The sequence below is a fragment of the Anopheles gambiae genome, chromosome 2, assembly GCF_943734735.2.
Source record: "Anopheles gambiae chromosome 2, idAnoGambNW_F1_1, whole genome shotgun sequence".
Taxonomy (NCBI): Eukaryota; Metazoa; Arthropoda; class Insecta; order Diptera; family Culicidae; genus Anopheles; species Anopheles gambiae.
Window position 1 is genome coordinate 17738552 of NC_064601.1, and position 17201 is coordinate 17755752.

Consider the following 17201-nt stretch of genomic DNA (forward strand, 5'->3'; position numbering starts at 1 on the left):
TTCCCCCGGTTGCCCCTTTAGGGCGCGGTGAAAGCTTTATACTCCCGTGGCTCCGCCAGGGGTCACTGCATTCAATGGCATGGGGCAATTCATCGTACCTTCTTCAGCACGGCAATCTCACGATACACCCGGTCCAGTGGCGATGTGCCCCGCTTCGGTCCCCGGCGCATCAGGCCCGCCTTGCGAAGGAGCTTCCTTTTCGACAGGATCTTCATGGCGTAGTGTGTAGAGTCTTCCTCGGAGTATGCCAGCTTCACCAAACCGTACGAACCCTGCGCGGAGAGAGAAAGAGAGAACCGGTGGTCGGTATAATCAAGTTGTGCAAATCTGCTATTCTTACTGCATTAGGTCGAAATCTAATTTGTTACCGCCGTGAAATGGAGCATAATCTCTACGGTAAGTGACACGAGAAGTAGTAGTTATCCGTGAAAGTTATCGGTCTTTTGTAGGTTCTTTTGTAGCCGGAGGCGCACTGTGCTCGACATAGTGTGGTTGTAGTACGGTTCACGCTAACTGTTTCCAATTTACTCTGGTACCGATTATTTTACGAACGTGGCATTAAGTCCGTTCGAAATCTGGACAAGCGAGATTCGTTTACACGAGAAAACTCGATAAGGTATTACAATTACATCAAAGTGTTTTGATTATTTGTGCTAGTGAATGTTGGATTAAAGGCAGTTTTCAAGTCCATCTTAGCGAGATTATTGTGCGGTAACTCAGGTTTGTCCATGCTCTGGGGAAAAATGCATTTATCCTATGCATTTAGAAACAAAGACTGCTTAATTTTCAACCATACTTAAACATCTTTTTCTTCTTCTATTTGGCTCAAAGTCCTACGCGGAGACATGCCAGCTATTTACAGGCTTTCGAGACTTATTCAGTACCGCGCAGCTGGATAGTCAGTCCTTGCTACGTGGGGATGGTCCGTATGAGGCTTGAACCCATGACGGGCATTTTAATGAATCGTACGAATTGACGACTGTACCATGGGATCGACATAAAAATCCCAAAGGTGTTATCAAAACAGGTACATTACATTACATTACAAAAGTAAACATAAATTCTTGGCCAGCTTTGCAAAACGCCTGAAAGTATGCAACATGCTGGTTGATTGATTCAATTCACTCTCAATTATTTTATAAACAATAATGTAATTATTGAAGCAACATGTATTTTTACACATTCAAGCAAAACACAGCAGCAAGCTACACTTCACTAGCACTTAGCATCAAAAATAGTGCACGATTGTAGTAAATCTATTTACTCATAGATGGCGCTGCCGGTCATGGCATGACTAATCGTTTAGCCGATTCTACAAATGTATCTTGTTTATTTTGACTGCTTTTTTCCATTTTTTTCTTTTTCTTCTTATTTGGCCAATCAAGTCTTGTTGAAAATCTACGATTGCCTTGGCCATTAGTAGATTTAGCTATCACTGAGTACATTAGTAGTAAGACCTGCCAAGGGTGGCATCTCGGTTCATGCAGAGCTTGAACCGATGACTTTGCATTTTGTTAGGTCTTGTGATTTGATGACAGGACTAGCTCAACATTTTCTACGGTAGTCAACGTTCAACGTTACACGGGGTAATACAAAAAAAATAGCAAATGGCTTCCGCCTAGACCCTCTCCCTCTCCCCCTCCCTCCGACTCACCTGCCCGATCTGGTCCAGCAGTTTGTACTGGTTCAGCTGCAGAAAGCTGCCCGACTGCTCGATCGACACGCGCCTCGACTCGCGCAACGGTGTCCGGCGGCGGCCACTGCGCGGGCTACCGTACGGGCTGTTGTACGGGCTGTACGGCACGTTCGGGTAGATCGGGCGCGTCGTCTGCTCGAGCGTCTGCAGCTTCGGCAGTACGCGGCCCCGCAGCCCGCCCGCCCCCGGCCCTATGCCGGCCGCACTGATCTCGAGCTGCGATTCGGACCGGTTGGACGCTTCCAGCATGTCGTCATTATCTGCCAAATCGAGGGATTGAGTTTTGGGTAGGATTTTAATGTGCTGCGTCATAAAGCGGGCACTATGCGACCGATAGGTGCCACCGCCCGCTACCATCGACACTGCTGGTGGCACACCACCACCACTGCTGCTGCTTCCACAACTGTCAGTGGACAGCTGATGGTGGTGGTAGCTCTGGTAGTGATGCTGGTAGCTATGGAGCGGCGGTTTACTGGTCCTTCCCGTCACCGTGTTAGTGGCGACACTGGTAGTACTGGTGGTGGTGGTGGTGGTTACGACGGGATGATGGTATTGGTGGTGGTGGTGGTAATTGCTGGTGGATGATGGGACGTTAGCAGTTAGTTCGTCGCATCGATCTGCATCGAGCGGCACGTTAGTGGGTGGTACGAAAGGCATAACAACGGTTGGGTTAGAATGATGATAATTTTGTTGTTGTTGATGGTGGTGGTGGTGGTGGTCATTATCACAGGATTGGGTACTGGGTCCCGCCGATACCTCACGCCGAAGCTCATGCACGGTTGGGTTAGTGGTAGTAGTAATAGTAGTAGTAGTACGGTTATTAGGGTTAGCAGTGGCGTCCACGTTATGGTCACTGATGGTTATCATAGGATGGTAATGCACGGGATGATGGGCAGGCGTCGGCGCCATCGGTTCTATGCTGGGTGGTGGTAGTGGTGGTGGCAATGGGTTATCGTCACCGTCACCGGACGCACAAGGGGTTACGGGGTTTTTTGCTCGGCTGGGCGACACGGTTGCAGCAGCCGTCGTTGCTGCTGCTGCTGCCGCCGCCGCAGTCATCGCTACAGCCGCCACGGCTGCTGCCGTTGCGTAGTGGAAGCTAGTACCTGCTGTCGGCGTGCCTCTCGGCGCCACTCCGTTTCCGCCCGGTCCGGTAGCGCAGCAGCTGACCGTCACCGGCTGCGGCACACTGGTCGACACGCGCACTACATCCGCAAAGCCGCGTGCCAGCTCCGTCATCCCCGGTTGCGTTTGGGCGGCCTCGGCACAATCCTCGCTGGCCACGACCACGGAACCACTGGTGCCCATGTCTTCTTCCCCCCTTCCGCAGCTAAAGCTATGATTGACGAATTGATTACTCTTTGCACTATCTACTGTGGTTGTTGTTGTTGCTATTGGCGGCGACAACGGCGGCGATGGTGATGATGTCGTCGTTTCGAAACCACCGTCCTGTACTGTCGTGTTCGAGATGCAGCCCTGGCCAGATGCAGGATGAGTATTGCGAGCGGATGCGTGGGGCGAGGTGGTAAAATTGAGACATTTCATACTAGCACTGTTGTTGTTGGTGGTAGTGGTGATGCGACTACCATCAGTACCACCATCGGCGGCAGCATCCGCATCGTTATGACACTCAACGACTATGGTGACGGACCCGGGTACGACGACGACGGGCGACGGCTGGAAGGCGGTGGTGGTGGTGCCCGGCAACCTAGGATGGAGATCGTCCGCAGATCCTTCCTCCTCTTCGACTGCTTCCGCTACCTGCTTCGCTACTGCTACTGCCGACTCGATGTCCGCCTCTGTGTGTACCGTTGGAGACATTTCGTACGTGAGCGGTACTCTGCTGGCCATAGCAAATGGCTCGTGCCTGTGTTCGAAAGGAATGCGTGGCATCATGAATAATCCTGGTTGGGAAGTTGCCCCCCCTCGAAAAGCGGAAGCTGCGCGTGGCCACTACTTACCCGTATCTGGATACGATTGCAATTTGCTGAGTGCATTGAACTTTGCTAATCGTTTGATCATTCCAGCGAGTCCCTAGCACGGTTCTATCTGCAATTGTAAGAGAAGGGAGAAGCGATTAAGTGAACGTCACAGTGCTTTAGCTTCAAATCGTAGGTTATTGTGTCGATTAGGAAGAGAGGCTACGGGAAATCATGTGCTGACCTCACATTAAGCTACAAGAGATACGTTTTTGTGCGTGAAAATCCTTTAAGTGCCATGGCTGGATATTTTCGATGATAGTGGCAAATGATGCATTCGGAATTGTATTGTCATTGTATTGATTGTCTTTTGAGTGCCGTTTTAGTGTCTGGTGATAGTGGGGCATGCGATAACTTTCTGGAATTTGGGTCAGGTCCAGAATGTCCATTTGTAGAAGGAACCAGCAACCATAAGCCGGACAACAAGAAGAAAAAGAAGAAGAAGAAGACGATAACTTTTCCATAATCCCACAATTCCAGGCACGTACCCAAACGATTCTTTGATGAAGTTAGTGGAGCAATAGCTTGACAAGTTGTTGGGATCTTGGAAATCTACAGCTAAGCTAACATTTTCCCTTTGCATGATTTTGCAATGTGTCTGATAGGCTATATGCTATTGATAAGCTCTGCTAGCTGCGTGACGGAGTTGTCTTTAAGACATCTAAGACATTTAAGACATCATTAGGGCTTTGTTCGATGACTTTATCTATGACTTTCAGAGTTTGCCACGATTTTCGGATGCCCTTCGACCGTTTTTGTTGCAACAATTGTGGAACCAATCCACTGGCTTTCCCGGTCTTTAGCTTTTTGTGTTTCTAAAATCCTCATCTCTAATACGAATTGTGTTTCTATTATTTTCCATCAAAAGGTGCACTAAGCTTTACGAAAAAGGTTCTAAGCTCAGTCTTCGGTAGGAGTTATCAGAAATCAATTCTAAGATATCGAACGATGCGAGCACTGACTGTTGAACCGACACAAAGCGTCATCGTAATGTAAAAATAAAAGATTTTCGAAATTCCTCCTTAATGAAATATAGTTTCAGCAGCATCGTAGCTGAAGATCCTTATCTGCTTTGCGGAGTGATATTAAATCATGGTTCCCATTTTTTAGAATCCCGAGTAGGTCGCTTGCCGGCTAGGCCAAGACCAGGTCTGACGCTCTAATTGATTTATCTAAATCAAATTGAGCTCCACTCGGGTTTCCGCTTCTTTCTTTGTGTGTGCGTCTATTTTTTTTTTTATTTTTTTTTTTGGTACAATTGTTCTGTTCTGCTTGCTTTTCCCACCCAGCGCCTGTAACAAACGCGCATATACAGCACCGGAAATATTTTCCCATTTCTTAGTTCCCATTTGTTGCTGCCCCATCTTCGCTCGGAAGATTGCGAATTGCGCACAACACAGCGTCACCGAAACAAGCGTGCTGTATTAGCTTTTATAGCGCCGAGCTCTGCTCTAATTGAATTCATTAGAGTGTGCGAATAAATTGAGCGAGAGGCTCTATTTTTTGCTATTTCGGTACAAAACAGCACAACAGAGCGCATCTGTATCCTGCCGTGCCTTCGCTTTTCCGTACATTCGGCGACATTCGTTGGCAATTTTGGAGGGATAAAGGTGAGCACTAAAATATTTACACTCGACGGCGTTGGAGGATGTGGGCGTTGGAAAGACTCACTGCAGTGGATGTGCCCATACAGAGCAGTGGTGATGGTTGTGCGCATAACATAGTGCACATACACACCACCTGTAAGGGTCTAATTAATGGTACTACAATGTTTGTGTATGTCATTAACGGCCACGCCAGTGCAATGTCTGTACCTGTAGCAAAATAACGATGATCCAAGCAAGCGTTCCCTCTCCTGTTACGCGATGTTCTTGCGCTACCTGAAACCGATCAACTCGATGTGTACCGCGTAATGGTGTAATGGGCTCTGAGGGGTTCTACCTACCGACTCCAAAACAATCACGAAAGAAACCCCCCATCCCCGGAAGGCAATCCGGCAAACGATTATTGGATCGGACCTTGTAGCGTATCAAATCTTTCGTGTCATCTTTCCCGTGTGTGCTTAAGTGTCGCCGCGCACAACAGGTCTGTGCGCGCGTGAAGAGGAAGTTTATTTACGCAAGCAACTGCTCCGTCTTTTGCGGGAAGTTTAGCAAAGCAAATACCCGAGCGGCAGCAGTTCCCTGCAGGTGTATGGATCAAAGTACACAAATCCTGCACACGTACAACACGTGCACACATACAAGGTTCGGTTTTGCACCCGAGACAGGAGGAGTGTTTATACGGTGTTAGCGAGGGAGTTTGATATGTTGTCTTGCCGCGTAGTACCGCGCGTGGCAATGTTCAGTCCACTGATCCTCCGATTTCAGGATGCGACCTCTGCGTGCGCGTGTGTGTGTGTGGTTCGTTACCTGGTGGCCAAACACTTTGCACTTTGAACCGGCTTCACACACACACACACACATTGGAACACACATAGAAAGAAAGCAGGGGTGGGGGGGGGATAAAGTTCAAAGAGAAAAAGTTCAAACCAAGGGAGATGATGTGCTGGATTGGAACATTGCCGCCGGATCATCATCCCATGCACCGTGTAACATGACTACCATGCCAGCTTCCCCCCCCCCCCCCCTCTCCACGCCATCTTTTTACAGCAGGTCATGAAAAGCTTTTTTTTGTTTGTTTTGAAAGCGTACAGTGAGATAAAACAAGGCACACAGAAAAGTATCCATAACAGGGTAATGAAACACTCTTCCGCCTCTGGCTGGTGCCTCTAGCAAAACGTGATATCAATCGTAATTTAATCATACATTTAGCACAGGTGTAAATAGAGCATCATGTACGCTTGTCGATGATCGTGTGTATTCGTGGCGCTTTATTCTTTTCCTTTTCTGATTTCCTGATCGCACCACTACCACAACAAAGTCAGGATCAGTTTCATGTTTTGCTCTCATTTCTCTCCCTACGGGTGAGTGTATGCTGTTTTGCCAAATTTGCCCAATCAATTTGAGAATCGAGATGAAAACGGAGCATCATCATCGTATGCAGCCAGCGAACGTAACAGGCAGGATAAACCATTTTACCCTCTGACCTTTTGGTGAAGCGCACTTGGGGAAGTTGAAACCAATCAAACAGACCCGATGCGTACAGAGAAACAGGCCAGTGCATTAATCTAGACCCTGGTGTGTGTGTCTGTGTGAGTGTGTATGTGTACTGAGCAGAAAAATTAAAACTCCATTTTCATCCAAAGCCCACTCATCCGCGAATAGATCAATGGGTATTAAAATGTGCAAGGAAATACGGGCCCGCACGCAGATGATGGTGTGGGAGGGATGTTCTACACGCGAGCTCGGTACGGCACGGAAGGAGGAGCCCCAATCGCCCATCAACGCGCGATTGGAAGCTCAATTCCACACCAGTGCTGTGAAGTGTGGCCAACGGTCGCCTGTCGAACGGAACACTTACCGGACCCGTTCCCTACTTCCAGGTCAGTGGGCTTGTTGGCGGATTATGTCCCTAGGCCCCGAGAGCCCTGTTGTTCGTCGGCTTTGTGCAAATGTTAATAGAGGAGAGGAGAGCAGAAAAAAACAAGAGAACGTCCACGTCCATCCATTTTGCATTATCCAAACCAAAATAGCTCAGGAACAGGCGTACGGCCAAGGGGAAGGCTGTCACCATGGGACAAATTAATCAGCGTCATAGTGAATGGATTGTATTGAAGGGAAAAAAAAACTGCTCTAGTGGTAGAGAAAAATGTGTTCTCCAGGAAAGTAATTAAGTACCGTCACCGTCACCCTGTAGGCGGCTGATTGCTTACAAGACATCACACAAAACGTGCTGCCCCTTCCTGGGATGGAAATAGTGCAGGGCACCACCTGCAGGGCTCCATGGTGGTAGTGCATTATGGACTGTAATTGCTTTATAAAGTAGTTGATCGAAAATTAAAATACGTTTCATCGTTAAGGTTGTTAAGAAAAAGTACTCCAAAAGTACACGGTGAAATGCTCCGAATGGAGTTGATGTCAATTATTTGTGACTTCGAATTCAATGTTAATTCTTTGCACTAAGGTAAGAAGTTCATTACTTTGTAGAAGCCAACGGCAATGCTTTGCGTTTGGTTGATCTCGTTTCTACACTCAATGGAACTCTTTTCCTATTCCCGTTTTCCTATGCAACGTGCTAGAATTGTGCAGTGAACGACCAGAACTTGAGGTGCAGTGAACTATTGAATGCTTGGGTGCAGCTACCGTTTTGCTGATTGAAATTGAACCTGATCGCGACGACCCCGCTGCTGCCCTCCTGTATCTGATTCGAAAATCGGGTTTCTAAGAAGTTGTTTCGACGGATGCAATAAACGTTCAAAAAGGGGGAAATGCTATTTTGCTATTTGCTATGAGTGGAATGGAATTTATTTATTTCATTTCTATTGAATGAGTACTTTCGAACATGGGGCTATATTACAAAGCGAATGTAGTTTTATTGCGCGTTCAATCATAGTTCTGTCGTGTCTGTATAGATAAACTTTAAACGATAGTTGAGCAAATGAACATTGCCTTCAGCGCAAAATTCAGAGAATTTTGGATATTAAACACATTCGAATGTTGTTTCATGTACTTTCCTTTTTAATTAAAATGTGCATCCTGGAAGGAAAAAGTGCCCGGGACCTGTACGGCAAACAACTACCCCCGTTTTTTGATACAAAGGGAAATCATTTGTCGAAGGATAAGTTTACCATCAAAGGCACACGGTGGCTTTGGTTGGAATGATTATACCCTGGGCTAGAAGGCACAAAGTTCGTGTGCGAGTGTAGCATGTAAATATACTGTTTCTCGCTCTCTTGGTAACGAAGCAATACACAAATGTATAGATTACATTTACCCGAGCCACATCCTATTTGCTGCATCCGGCCAGATTTGCGGGACGTCTTTGCACTGACCATGACCGTTTCCGACGTTCGTTCCAAAGCGTTGTACAAAGTTGCCACGAAAAACTAACAGCAAGACAAACAACTCCTGCGGTGAAGATTTCGTAGCAAATGTAAGCAAATACAGTAACGGTTTGCTTAGTAGCAAGCAGGAAAAGTAAATATACTACAACACTTGCTTAAAGTATTGGAATCGTACAGCTGCATATTTGCACGGGTAAAACCTTGTACTGCTTGACGGTTTCCGTAGGGAAGCATACAGCCGAGCATTAGATTGAGAGCCAATTAGTGAAACGAATTGAGGCTGGCAACGTTTCGTGCCATTGTAAAAAAAAATGCAAGAAAAAGTTGATCAACAATCACCGACCCGTGCAACACAGGCACACACACACAGAATGACAAATTGCCTTTGCTCTACTTTGCCAACTCCGAGTGCTTTGTGTGTACAGTGTTGTACGGGGCCGGTAAGAAGCTGATTCAGGCAGATCGATCGGGTCCTTAACACTGTTCGCGAGGCTCCTTTATCTGTATCGACATTTTCCGCCTGAATGGAGCTACGCTGTTGTTTTTACGCTTTATGTCCCCCTCTTCCTTATCACCTTCTAAGGATTTACGATGGCTTTTGTTTAAAGTTGGTCTTTTAGAAGCAATCCTTCCGCTCCAGCATATCCTAGGCCCCATAAAAGATAGACGGTGTGGCAGAAGATGACACACTTAAACTTAGAGGCAAAGATATTCATCTTGTCTTCTAATGGAAGCTGACCTTTTTTTGGTTTTTATTCTCTGTAAAGTGAATACAGATTCAACTGAAGGGATAGTCGGGGTTGAAAGTGTTTTGAAAACAGTGTAAAGTTTGGTTTCTATGATCCGCCGTCTGCTTTGTATTTTAGTAAAGAAATATTAAAATAAATATTCTTTTCTACATTCCGCCCTCTACTTCACTCGTGCCGAATTGTAAACCATGTCTGATAATTATACACTTGTTATTGTGGAATGTTATATCGCTAGCTCTCCCTCCCTTGGATGGACCACCAGTTTATTGCATGGAAAAAAATTGCACCTCTTATATACATCTATTGCATGCATACTTTGCTGGCATGGCATTTATTAAACACAATCCTTTGCACTAAAATTGAAACCGTGGGAACGTTGAAAAGGCACAACCACACTGTTTCTATCGTAACTTCCACCACCATACCACTAAGGGGTTGAATTTCTTGATCGCCATGCTGCAGCAGTTAGGCGCGCAGGACGGTGCAAAAGCGTTCGAGACTAATTTGTCCGCGGCGACAAGGCGCGAGCCGCCGGCAACCTTACTCGATACACTTTACGCACGCTGTGGCTTCTTATCTCACGAACGAGCCGACCAGGCGGGCTACAAACCAGCCACAGCGGTGTCAGCAAACGAATCGGAAGTTCAATGTTCGTATCGTATCTGGGATGTCCTACCGTGGGACTGCACCATCATTCCACACCCATGTACGGAGTGGATGCTGTGATAAACCGCCGAAACGTGCAAACATGCACCACCGAAGTTCACCGGCCAATTACAACGAACGCAACGGCGCAACGGAGTGTGCGAGTGCAGAATTTTAATTGACTAAACTGTTTACTTTCTCACAAACTGGTCCGTCCGTGCGAGGGAAGCGGCGTCGAGAAGTTAAAGCTCGCCAAAGCAGCTTTTACAAGCAGGTGTTTATGTTGAGGTAGCAATGTCCAGCGCGTGATCGGCCTAGCATCGTCAAAAAAGATGTCCATCGCCATTTTCAAGCAACCCTCTAGTGCGTTAATGTGATTGTAATTAAGCGTGTCAAATTATTGTGCACCAAAATTGAGGAGATATTGGTGCCCATTTAATGCACTAATTGTGTCACCATTTTGTGCTACGCGACAGGTACGACCGACAACGTTGACGTCCGACTCCGTACCATTTTCTGCAAATGGTGAAACATTCAAACTTGATTGGATAAAACGCAATGAGCGACACAGATGGAAAGCGACACGCCGACGGCAGCAATGCTAATTAAAAGTGATTTATGGTTCACTTTGACGTGGTTGGGATTGTTCGGCGAGGCAGGAGCTTTTCCTGATCAGAAATGACAGACAAATGAAACGTGTCGCACTGCTGCCCTGATGGTATTGGAATGAAGGTGCGCCATCAGTACACTAGAGCTGAAAATACGTTTTTTTTACTACATAACAATGGGGAAAACCAATTTGTAATACCAATCGAAGCACGTTTGATAATGAAAGTTAGCCACGCCATTCTCCGAATCTGTTCTACACTCGCTGCCTACGGGGTCAGGCGAACAAATTGGCAAAACACGGTGCGTGCGGCAACCCTTCTAAGCAGACATTGTATGTTGGTGTGGGAAATTTTGATTCTCGGAACTGTTTACACACAGAAAAGCACTGCACAAATCAACGATTGCATGCATCGGATTGTTAGCAAAACTATGGATTAAGATAAATCAACGGGATTGTCATTTGTTTGTTACGACGTGGGTATGATTGGACATGCGTGGCAAGCTCGAATTTCAAATAATTTACTGAGGTATGCTACAAAAAAAATTAAAACATTCAAACATCTCATAAATCGACCGTAAAGTTAAAGGTTTGATGTATCTTTGGGGCAATTCCCATCAATTACTTGATTGGATCCAACCCTCAATACGGTCTGGTATACCTTTATAACGGTGTAACAATCAGCCCCTTACCTACCAGCTAAACTTGTTGAAAGCTTGCCAAATCGGTAACTAACTTTTTGGGTATAATTAAGAAAAAAAAAAACCTTCTTGATTAATAAACCTCCCAAGGTAGACCGTTTCGCGCTTTCTAACTGGTGAAATACAAACGAAGCAATTGACTAATTTCGATCAAATCCAAGGACGGGTCAACTAATGGGTTTATTATAAAACAACAAGTTTCGCAATGATAAGAAGAAAGGCAAACAATGTTCCCGCATGATTTAAAAGCTTTCCTTTTCGTTAATGCGCCTGAAGTTATGCTATTTGCTAAACTGTGGTACGGGTGTGCTTGAGTTGACAGAACGACAGACCAACAACACCATACGGGGGCTAAATAAAATACAGTAAGGTCTATCTAATTGGAATTTTCTACAATTGCTCGAAATACTCAATTCACAAAATATGTTGTTAAGCAGTTCTACTAAAACCCTAATTTACACGCACAATACATTCCACACAGTAGAGAAGCATTACTTGCAGCGATACTAGTGAGAGCGGAATATTCCATTAGTCATATTCCTCAACAATTTTCCAACGAAAACTGAACCGCTCAAATCCGCCTCTGCGAAAAGTATTTCCCACAGCCTCGATCTACTACTGGTTGGTTCTTACAAACTCTAAAAAGCTTTCTATAGCTCGAATTACGCACCAACTAACCACCAGCCCCCCAGTGGCACGTTGATTCGTGGAATTATTGTTACTGACCACCACACCACCAACACCGCCCAACCCAGCCAGCCCTTTTTACTTGCCCTTTTCGCCTGCTGCCTGGCTTCTTCCCCTCCCCGCACTGAATAAGGTACGGAATCAGCAAATTATGTTTCACTTATTAAAATAGATTGCCATCGGGCTACAATCCACCCGGTTCAGAGCGCCGCCTCGTTGCTGAACCATGCACAATTGGCTTTTTGGGTTGTTTTTTTTTTTGCCAACCAGTGGGAGAAGGTAAATAACGAGGGGAGTGTATTATACTACACACACACATACACGTACATTGCTTTCGGGGCTTTGAGGTAACGGAGGGTTTCCGTTTTGCGAACGGAACTCATTTTTGTACCTACACGAACCTTCCCGAAGAACCGGGTTGTGTACGCGGCACACCAGCTGTCACGTTCAATGTGACCTCCGAGAGTTGATCGGAAGAAGATTGCAAACCCTCTCCCTGCGTCCCTGTTTTTTTTTTTCAACCCTACATTTCCCTGCCTATGCCCCCTCTCCCGCTTAGTTGTAGTTTTCCCGTGTTTCTGTTTTTGCTGCTCGAGATTTCTGTGCCTTCTCTGTGCTTGTGTATGTGCGACCACTTCAATCAGAAATAATTCCTTTAGCCCTCACGCCGACACGCAATGCCGAGCTGCCTCGCTTGCCCGACTGACCCGATGTGGGTGGGTGGGTCATTCGGTGCCGAATGACGGTGACCTTTCGCCTGTTTGGCTTTCCTTCACCCGGTTGTATTTCCATCAATCTGCCCATCGCTTGACTTGTAGTGCTATGCTCCGCACGGTGGTCACCGGCAGCTGTCGGAATATGACTGTAGCGCCATTAATTTATTCCGTCTACAAAACTATGCTTTCTCCTCCTCTTGGCAGACTTGGGCCGCTGTACACTTTACGCCGAAGGGGATTTGGATTTTTGCATTTTGTTTTGTTTTGTGGGCGATAAACTATACTCAGCATAATTTGAAATTTAAAGTGAACTACTCTAAATTCAGTCTCACGGGATGGGGGGGGCAAAAGGTTCACCACCTGCCAGGGCGCTGTAGCGTTCGGCCAAAACATGCCAAACTATGTAAATTATGTGCTGTACCAGAGAGTTTGGCATTTGGGGATCGTAAAATTTGACTACCGTCTGTAGTGTTGTGTAGTGCACTGTTGCCGCACTTTTGTTAAGTTTCAACGCAGCAAGCTGTTTCAATTATACCGCTAACCATTTCCAACGCGCGTGTATATGCTAGCAGCTGGTGTGATTTCGGGTTGAAATCGGTGACCGGAAAATGGTTGCAAGCCGAACAGAAATTGCATGTAATGAAGGTACATGTTTATGTATGGAAATCCTGTAAAAACCTTTTCTAATGAAATTGGTAATGGTAAGCGATTATATGCTTTAAAAATGGAGAAAATAGCAGTGATTTTATAGTGTTGCTGCCGTCTCGAAAACTACCAGGCGTCTCCTTTAGCAGTGAAAGCTTGTACTACTACTTTTCCTAAAATAAACGGGAGAAAATGTGTACAATCACGTAAAGGGCTCATCTGCAGATAATACGAAAATGTAACTTTCAACTAACATGAATTATCGTGAATTTTTGATAATATTATATGTTTATATTCTTTTAAACTAATTTGTCTTTGTATTCTTATATATTGTGCTACATTTATTATTATTATAATACTATTTTGTGCTTCCTGGTTCATAAGTTTCTAATTTAGTTCTTAGCTTTTGTATATTTGGTATAACTCATGAATATATACAAATATTACTTTTCAGAAATCGCAGATAAAAAAGCAACCAAATGCCTCGATTAGGCTCATTAGCTAAAAAAGCCATCACGATCATTTCCTAATTCTTGCAAACTGATTTACTTTCCAATTTATTTTTCCAATTATTAGTTTACTCCCCCGTTCCAAACAGCAGCAACCGCGCCACCGTGTACCATAAAAGATAAAAGGTTCTTTAATTTATTTTACTTTCCAATGCCGTTTCCCAGAAAATCCTTCAACATCTCTGTGAGTGAGTGTGTGTTCAAAACTGGGGCAAAAAAATCGTTCAACCAGCCTAGTCAAGCGTACAGCGCAACAAGCATACAAAACGAAACATTAGCCCCACTCCACCTCACGATACTAAACGGAAAGGTAAAACAACGCTGACAAGGTTGGAAAAAACATTTACAAAAAACCAAACCTGTGCTTGCAGCATCCCAAAATCGGTCCCCGCATGTATCGCATTACTTGAGCACGGCTTAAGCTGATCGGAAACAACCTCCGCAAGAGCTTTAAATTTTGCTCGTCAAAGCGAAATTATGGCTGCTATCGCAACCGCTTGTCCTTTTGGCGTGCCCCGTTCGTGCTCGAAGCGATTTGAAGTATGTTTAAAATTATTAAATACCAGCGCTGGCGGGGAAGATGTTGCATTTACAAAAAAAAGACGTACCGACGCAAGAAAGCAAACATTGTTTACGAAAGAATGCTTGGTTCACAAAACTTTCACTCTTCCTTTTGCCAGCAAACGGCGAGTGCTTACATCCTACCGCTGGGCTGTCGGTGGTACCGTGGGAAGAGCAACTCCCCGCAGCGTTGAAGTTATTTTTCATGGCGTAAGTATGGCAGAACGCAGGGCTTTGTTGGTGCAGCGGCTTTTTGTTTGCTTTAAGACATCATACAAGGCTTCACCTTTCTTAATCCAACAAACCAAACGGTTGTTTCACCTCTTGCTTACTTTGTTGTTGCCATTTGCTCTAATAATCAGTATTACACGATCAACTAAACTGACACGCAGCGTCGTGGCGGCAGCAGTGTAGGCCACACCACCGGAGGCCGCAAACAGCACCGGTTGGATTAGCTAATTAATAGCTAACAACAATCATCAAGATACGCCCTCCAGGTTCGTTAATACAAACATTGACAGCTAAATTCGCAAAACCCCGCTGCTATCCATGTACGGTGTTTTCTACCGTTCGACGATGTTCGATATCAATTATGCAAACAGTGGCAAACCGGTGCTATCCACACGCAGCCTGCCCTCTTACCCCTTCTCCCCCTTCCCCCCATTACCATCAATCAGTGCGTGCGTAAGGTCAGTGTGCTGCAGTGTGGCACTAAAATGTTGCATTAAGTCTTTGCAATAATGTAGCCAGGCCTCACCGAGCGGGCGATTTATTCGCAACCGCCGCCAGCCATACAACGGATTAAACACGATTTCTGCCTCAAGACTCCTCTCCCTAGTGGTGTGTGTGTGTGTAATTAATCCATCCGAGGTTTGCAAAAGTGATCGTTTAATTCCATAGCTCCCGCCTCTGTCGCTGTAGGGTTATGATGTTTCTTACATGTTTTTGTTTTGTTTTGTTTAATGTTTGTTTGTTTGGTTCTGTTTTGTTTTTTATCCCCTTTTCGTTCGTGTTTGGGCTCGGTGCTTGCTGAGTAGTGAAAGGAATGATCGATCTATTCCAATCGATTTTCTATTAGACGCCCAGTTTTTCTCTTTTTAAGCTGATTGCAGTTCACGATCAAACGCTGAATCTTAACATTGCGTTTACTGTATTTATTAACAGTCAAAAAATCTCATCGTTTTTGCAATTATTCTGATTTTTATCTTCCCCTGTAGCTCCTCAACCGCCCATTACTTCTGTCAAAGCTTCTAACCCAACAGAGAATAAGACTGTTTGCGAATCTCGCTATAATCAAATCCCCATTTTTTCCCGCATTTTACTATGCCAGAATGACCGCGCAGCATACACGTTGTGCCTCATTGCTTCAGCAAATGGACGCCCGACGATCGGGTTTTGTGCGCCAGGGGTAATTGCATGTGATTGCAATTGCATTCACGAGTAACACCTTCCTTGCCGTGGCTCGTCCAACCGGAATCGGAGGCGCCCATCTTCCCGTCCCTCCACCGTTTTGAAGGGGCGTCATAAAACGTACCCTTACGCTGCAAGCATCCGTTGCTGCTGCTGCTGCTGCCTGGTGTATGTGGCTGCGGTGCCAATGCCGTGGCCGAGCGCGAGCAAATGGCTAATTACCGGCCTGTGTGTGGTCATTTCAATCAACCGAATGCAGTGATCAAGTGCGCCACGACGTGTCATAATATCTCTGTTGCCGGCAATAACAACGCGCTGCGAATATGGCTCGCCGAGCAGGGTGCTGATATCTTAATTATGTTTAATGTTCGCAATATCGTAAGCGAACCGATGTGTTTGTGGTTCGGTTTTCACATTATAACACAAATTAGCCACAATTGTTGTTTTGCAACGATCGCATCGACAATCAGTAAACCTACCTATTGCATATATTTCATCATTAGATTCCATCCCAAAAAGTCTCATCATCATTGAATTGTATCATTGAAACAATAACCTTCCTGCTTGGTGATTTAATAAACGGAAACCAGCATAAACCGGCCTATGATCCCGCGCTCGGCACAACAATCATAGCTCACTTTACATGTTAACGGTGTTTTCTATACATTCACTTAAGCTACGGTTGATTGAAAGTAAGCGTTTTTGTACCGCCGTCCCAATGACAAAGCCATTTACCTTTTCCTTTACAATACCCATCCGGCCTTTTATAGCGAGCGTATGCAAATGTTATGCGCCATGCGCCCCCCCCCCCCCCTTTTTTTTTGCAAACTGCACACCTCAAGGAGCCTTCCTGCGCGGTGTGAGAGCAGCAGCCACGGGCCAGCACACGGCCTCGGTGTCCCACACTATCATATCGCTCTCGCGGTGCATGTTTTCGCGGTGAGCCATCACACGCGGCCCGGAAGCACGCGGAAAACTTCTATCTCACGCGCGTTGCGTGACTGAAAAAAAAATGCACACGCGCGCACGCACACATTGCTTTAGATTTCAATTAAGATTAAGCGCATCTGGAGCCCGCCCCGTGTCAATTCTGCACCATTCTGCTTTTCACGCCCCCTTTGCGCAAGATCGCAGGTTTGCAGCCAAATAACCAACCACACGTTCGATGTACCGTTGCAGACGTGACAGATTTCGAACGTCTTGGCGTGGTCCTCCTCTCCCGGTGGCGACAGTTTCAGGTGATCCAGCGATCGGAAGCTGGTCGATCGCCGGCCGGCCTCGCTCGTCTGCGTTCGCGTGATGTGTCGATACGTCGTCGACGTTTTCGCCAGTCGCCCGACCGCCATCACGC

At 45.9% G+C, this 17201-nt stretch overlaps 1 protein-coding gene across 5 annotated transcripts in view; it reads right to left on the reverse strand.

Annotated features, from left to right (window-relative positions):
* LOC1269312 (calcium/calmodulin-dependent protein kinase kinase 1) overlaps window positions 1-17201 on the reverse strand; it is an 84655-nt gene that overhangs the window by 4502 nt on the left and 62952 nt on the right. For 4 of the 5 annotated variants that reach the window (XM_061641351.1, XM_061641349.1, XM_061641348.1 and 1 more), the window contains 4 exons: window positions 3658-3745; window positions 2803-3563; window positions 1655-1956; window positions 99-272 (listed from right to left, as the gene is read on the reverse strand). In XM_061641351.1, the coding sequence (XP_061497335.1) occupies window positions 99-272; window positions 1655-1956; window positions 2803-3547 (1221 nt within the window). In that variant the 5' untranslated portion in view covers window positions 3548-3563; window positions 3658-3745. The remainder of the gene's footprint in view (window positions 1-98; window positions 273-1654; window positions 1957-2802; window positions 3564-3657; window positions 3746-17201) is intronic. The other variant, XM_061641352.1, reaches the window with a different exon arrangement.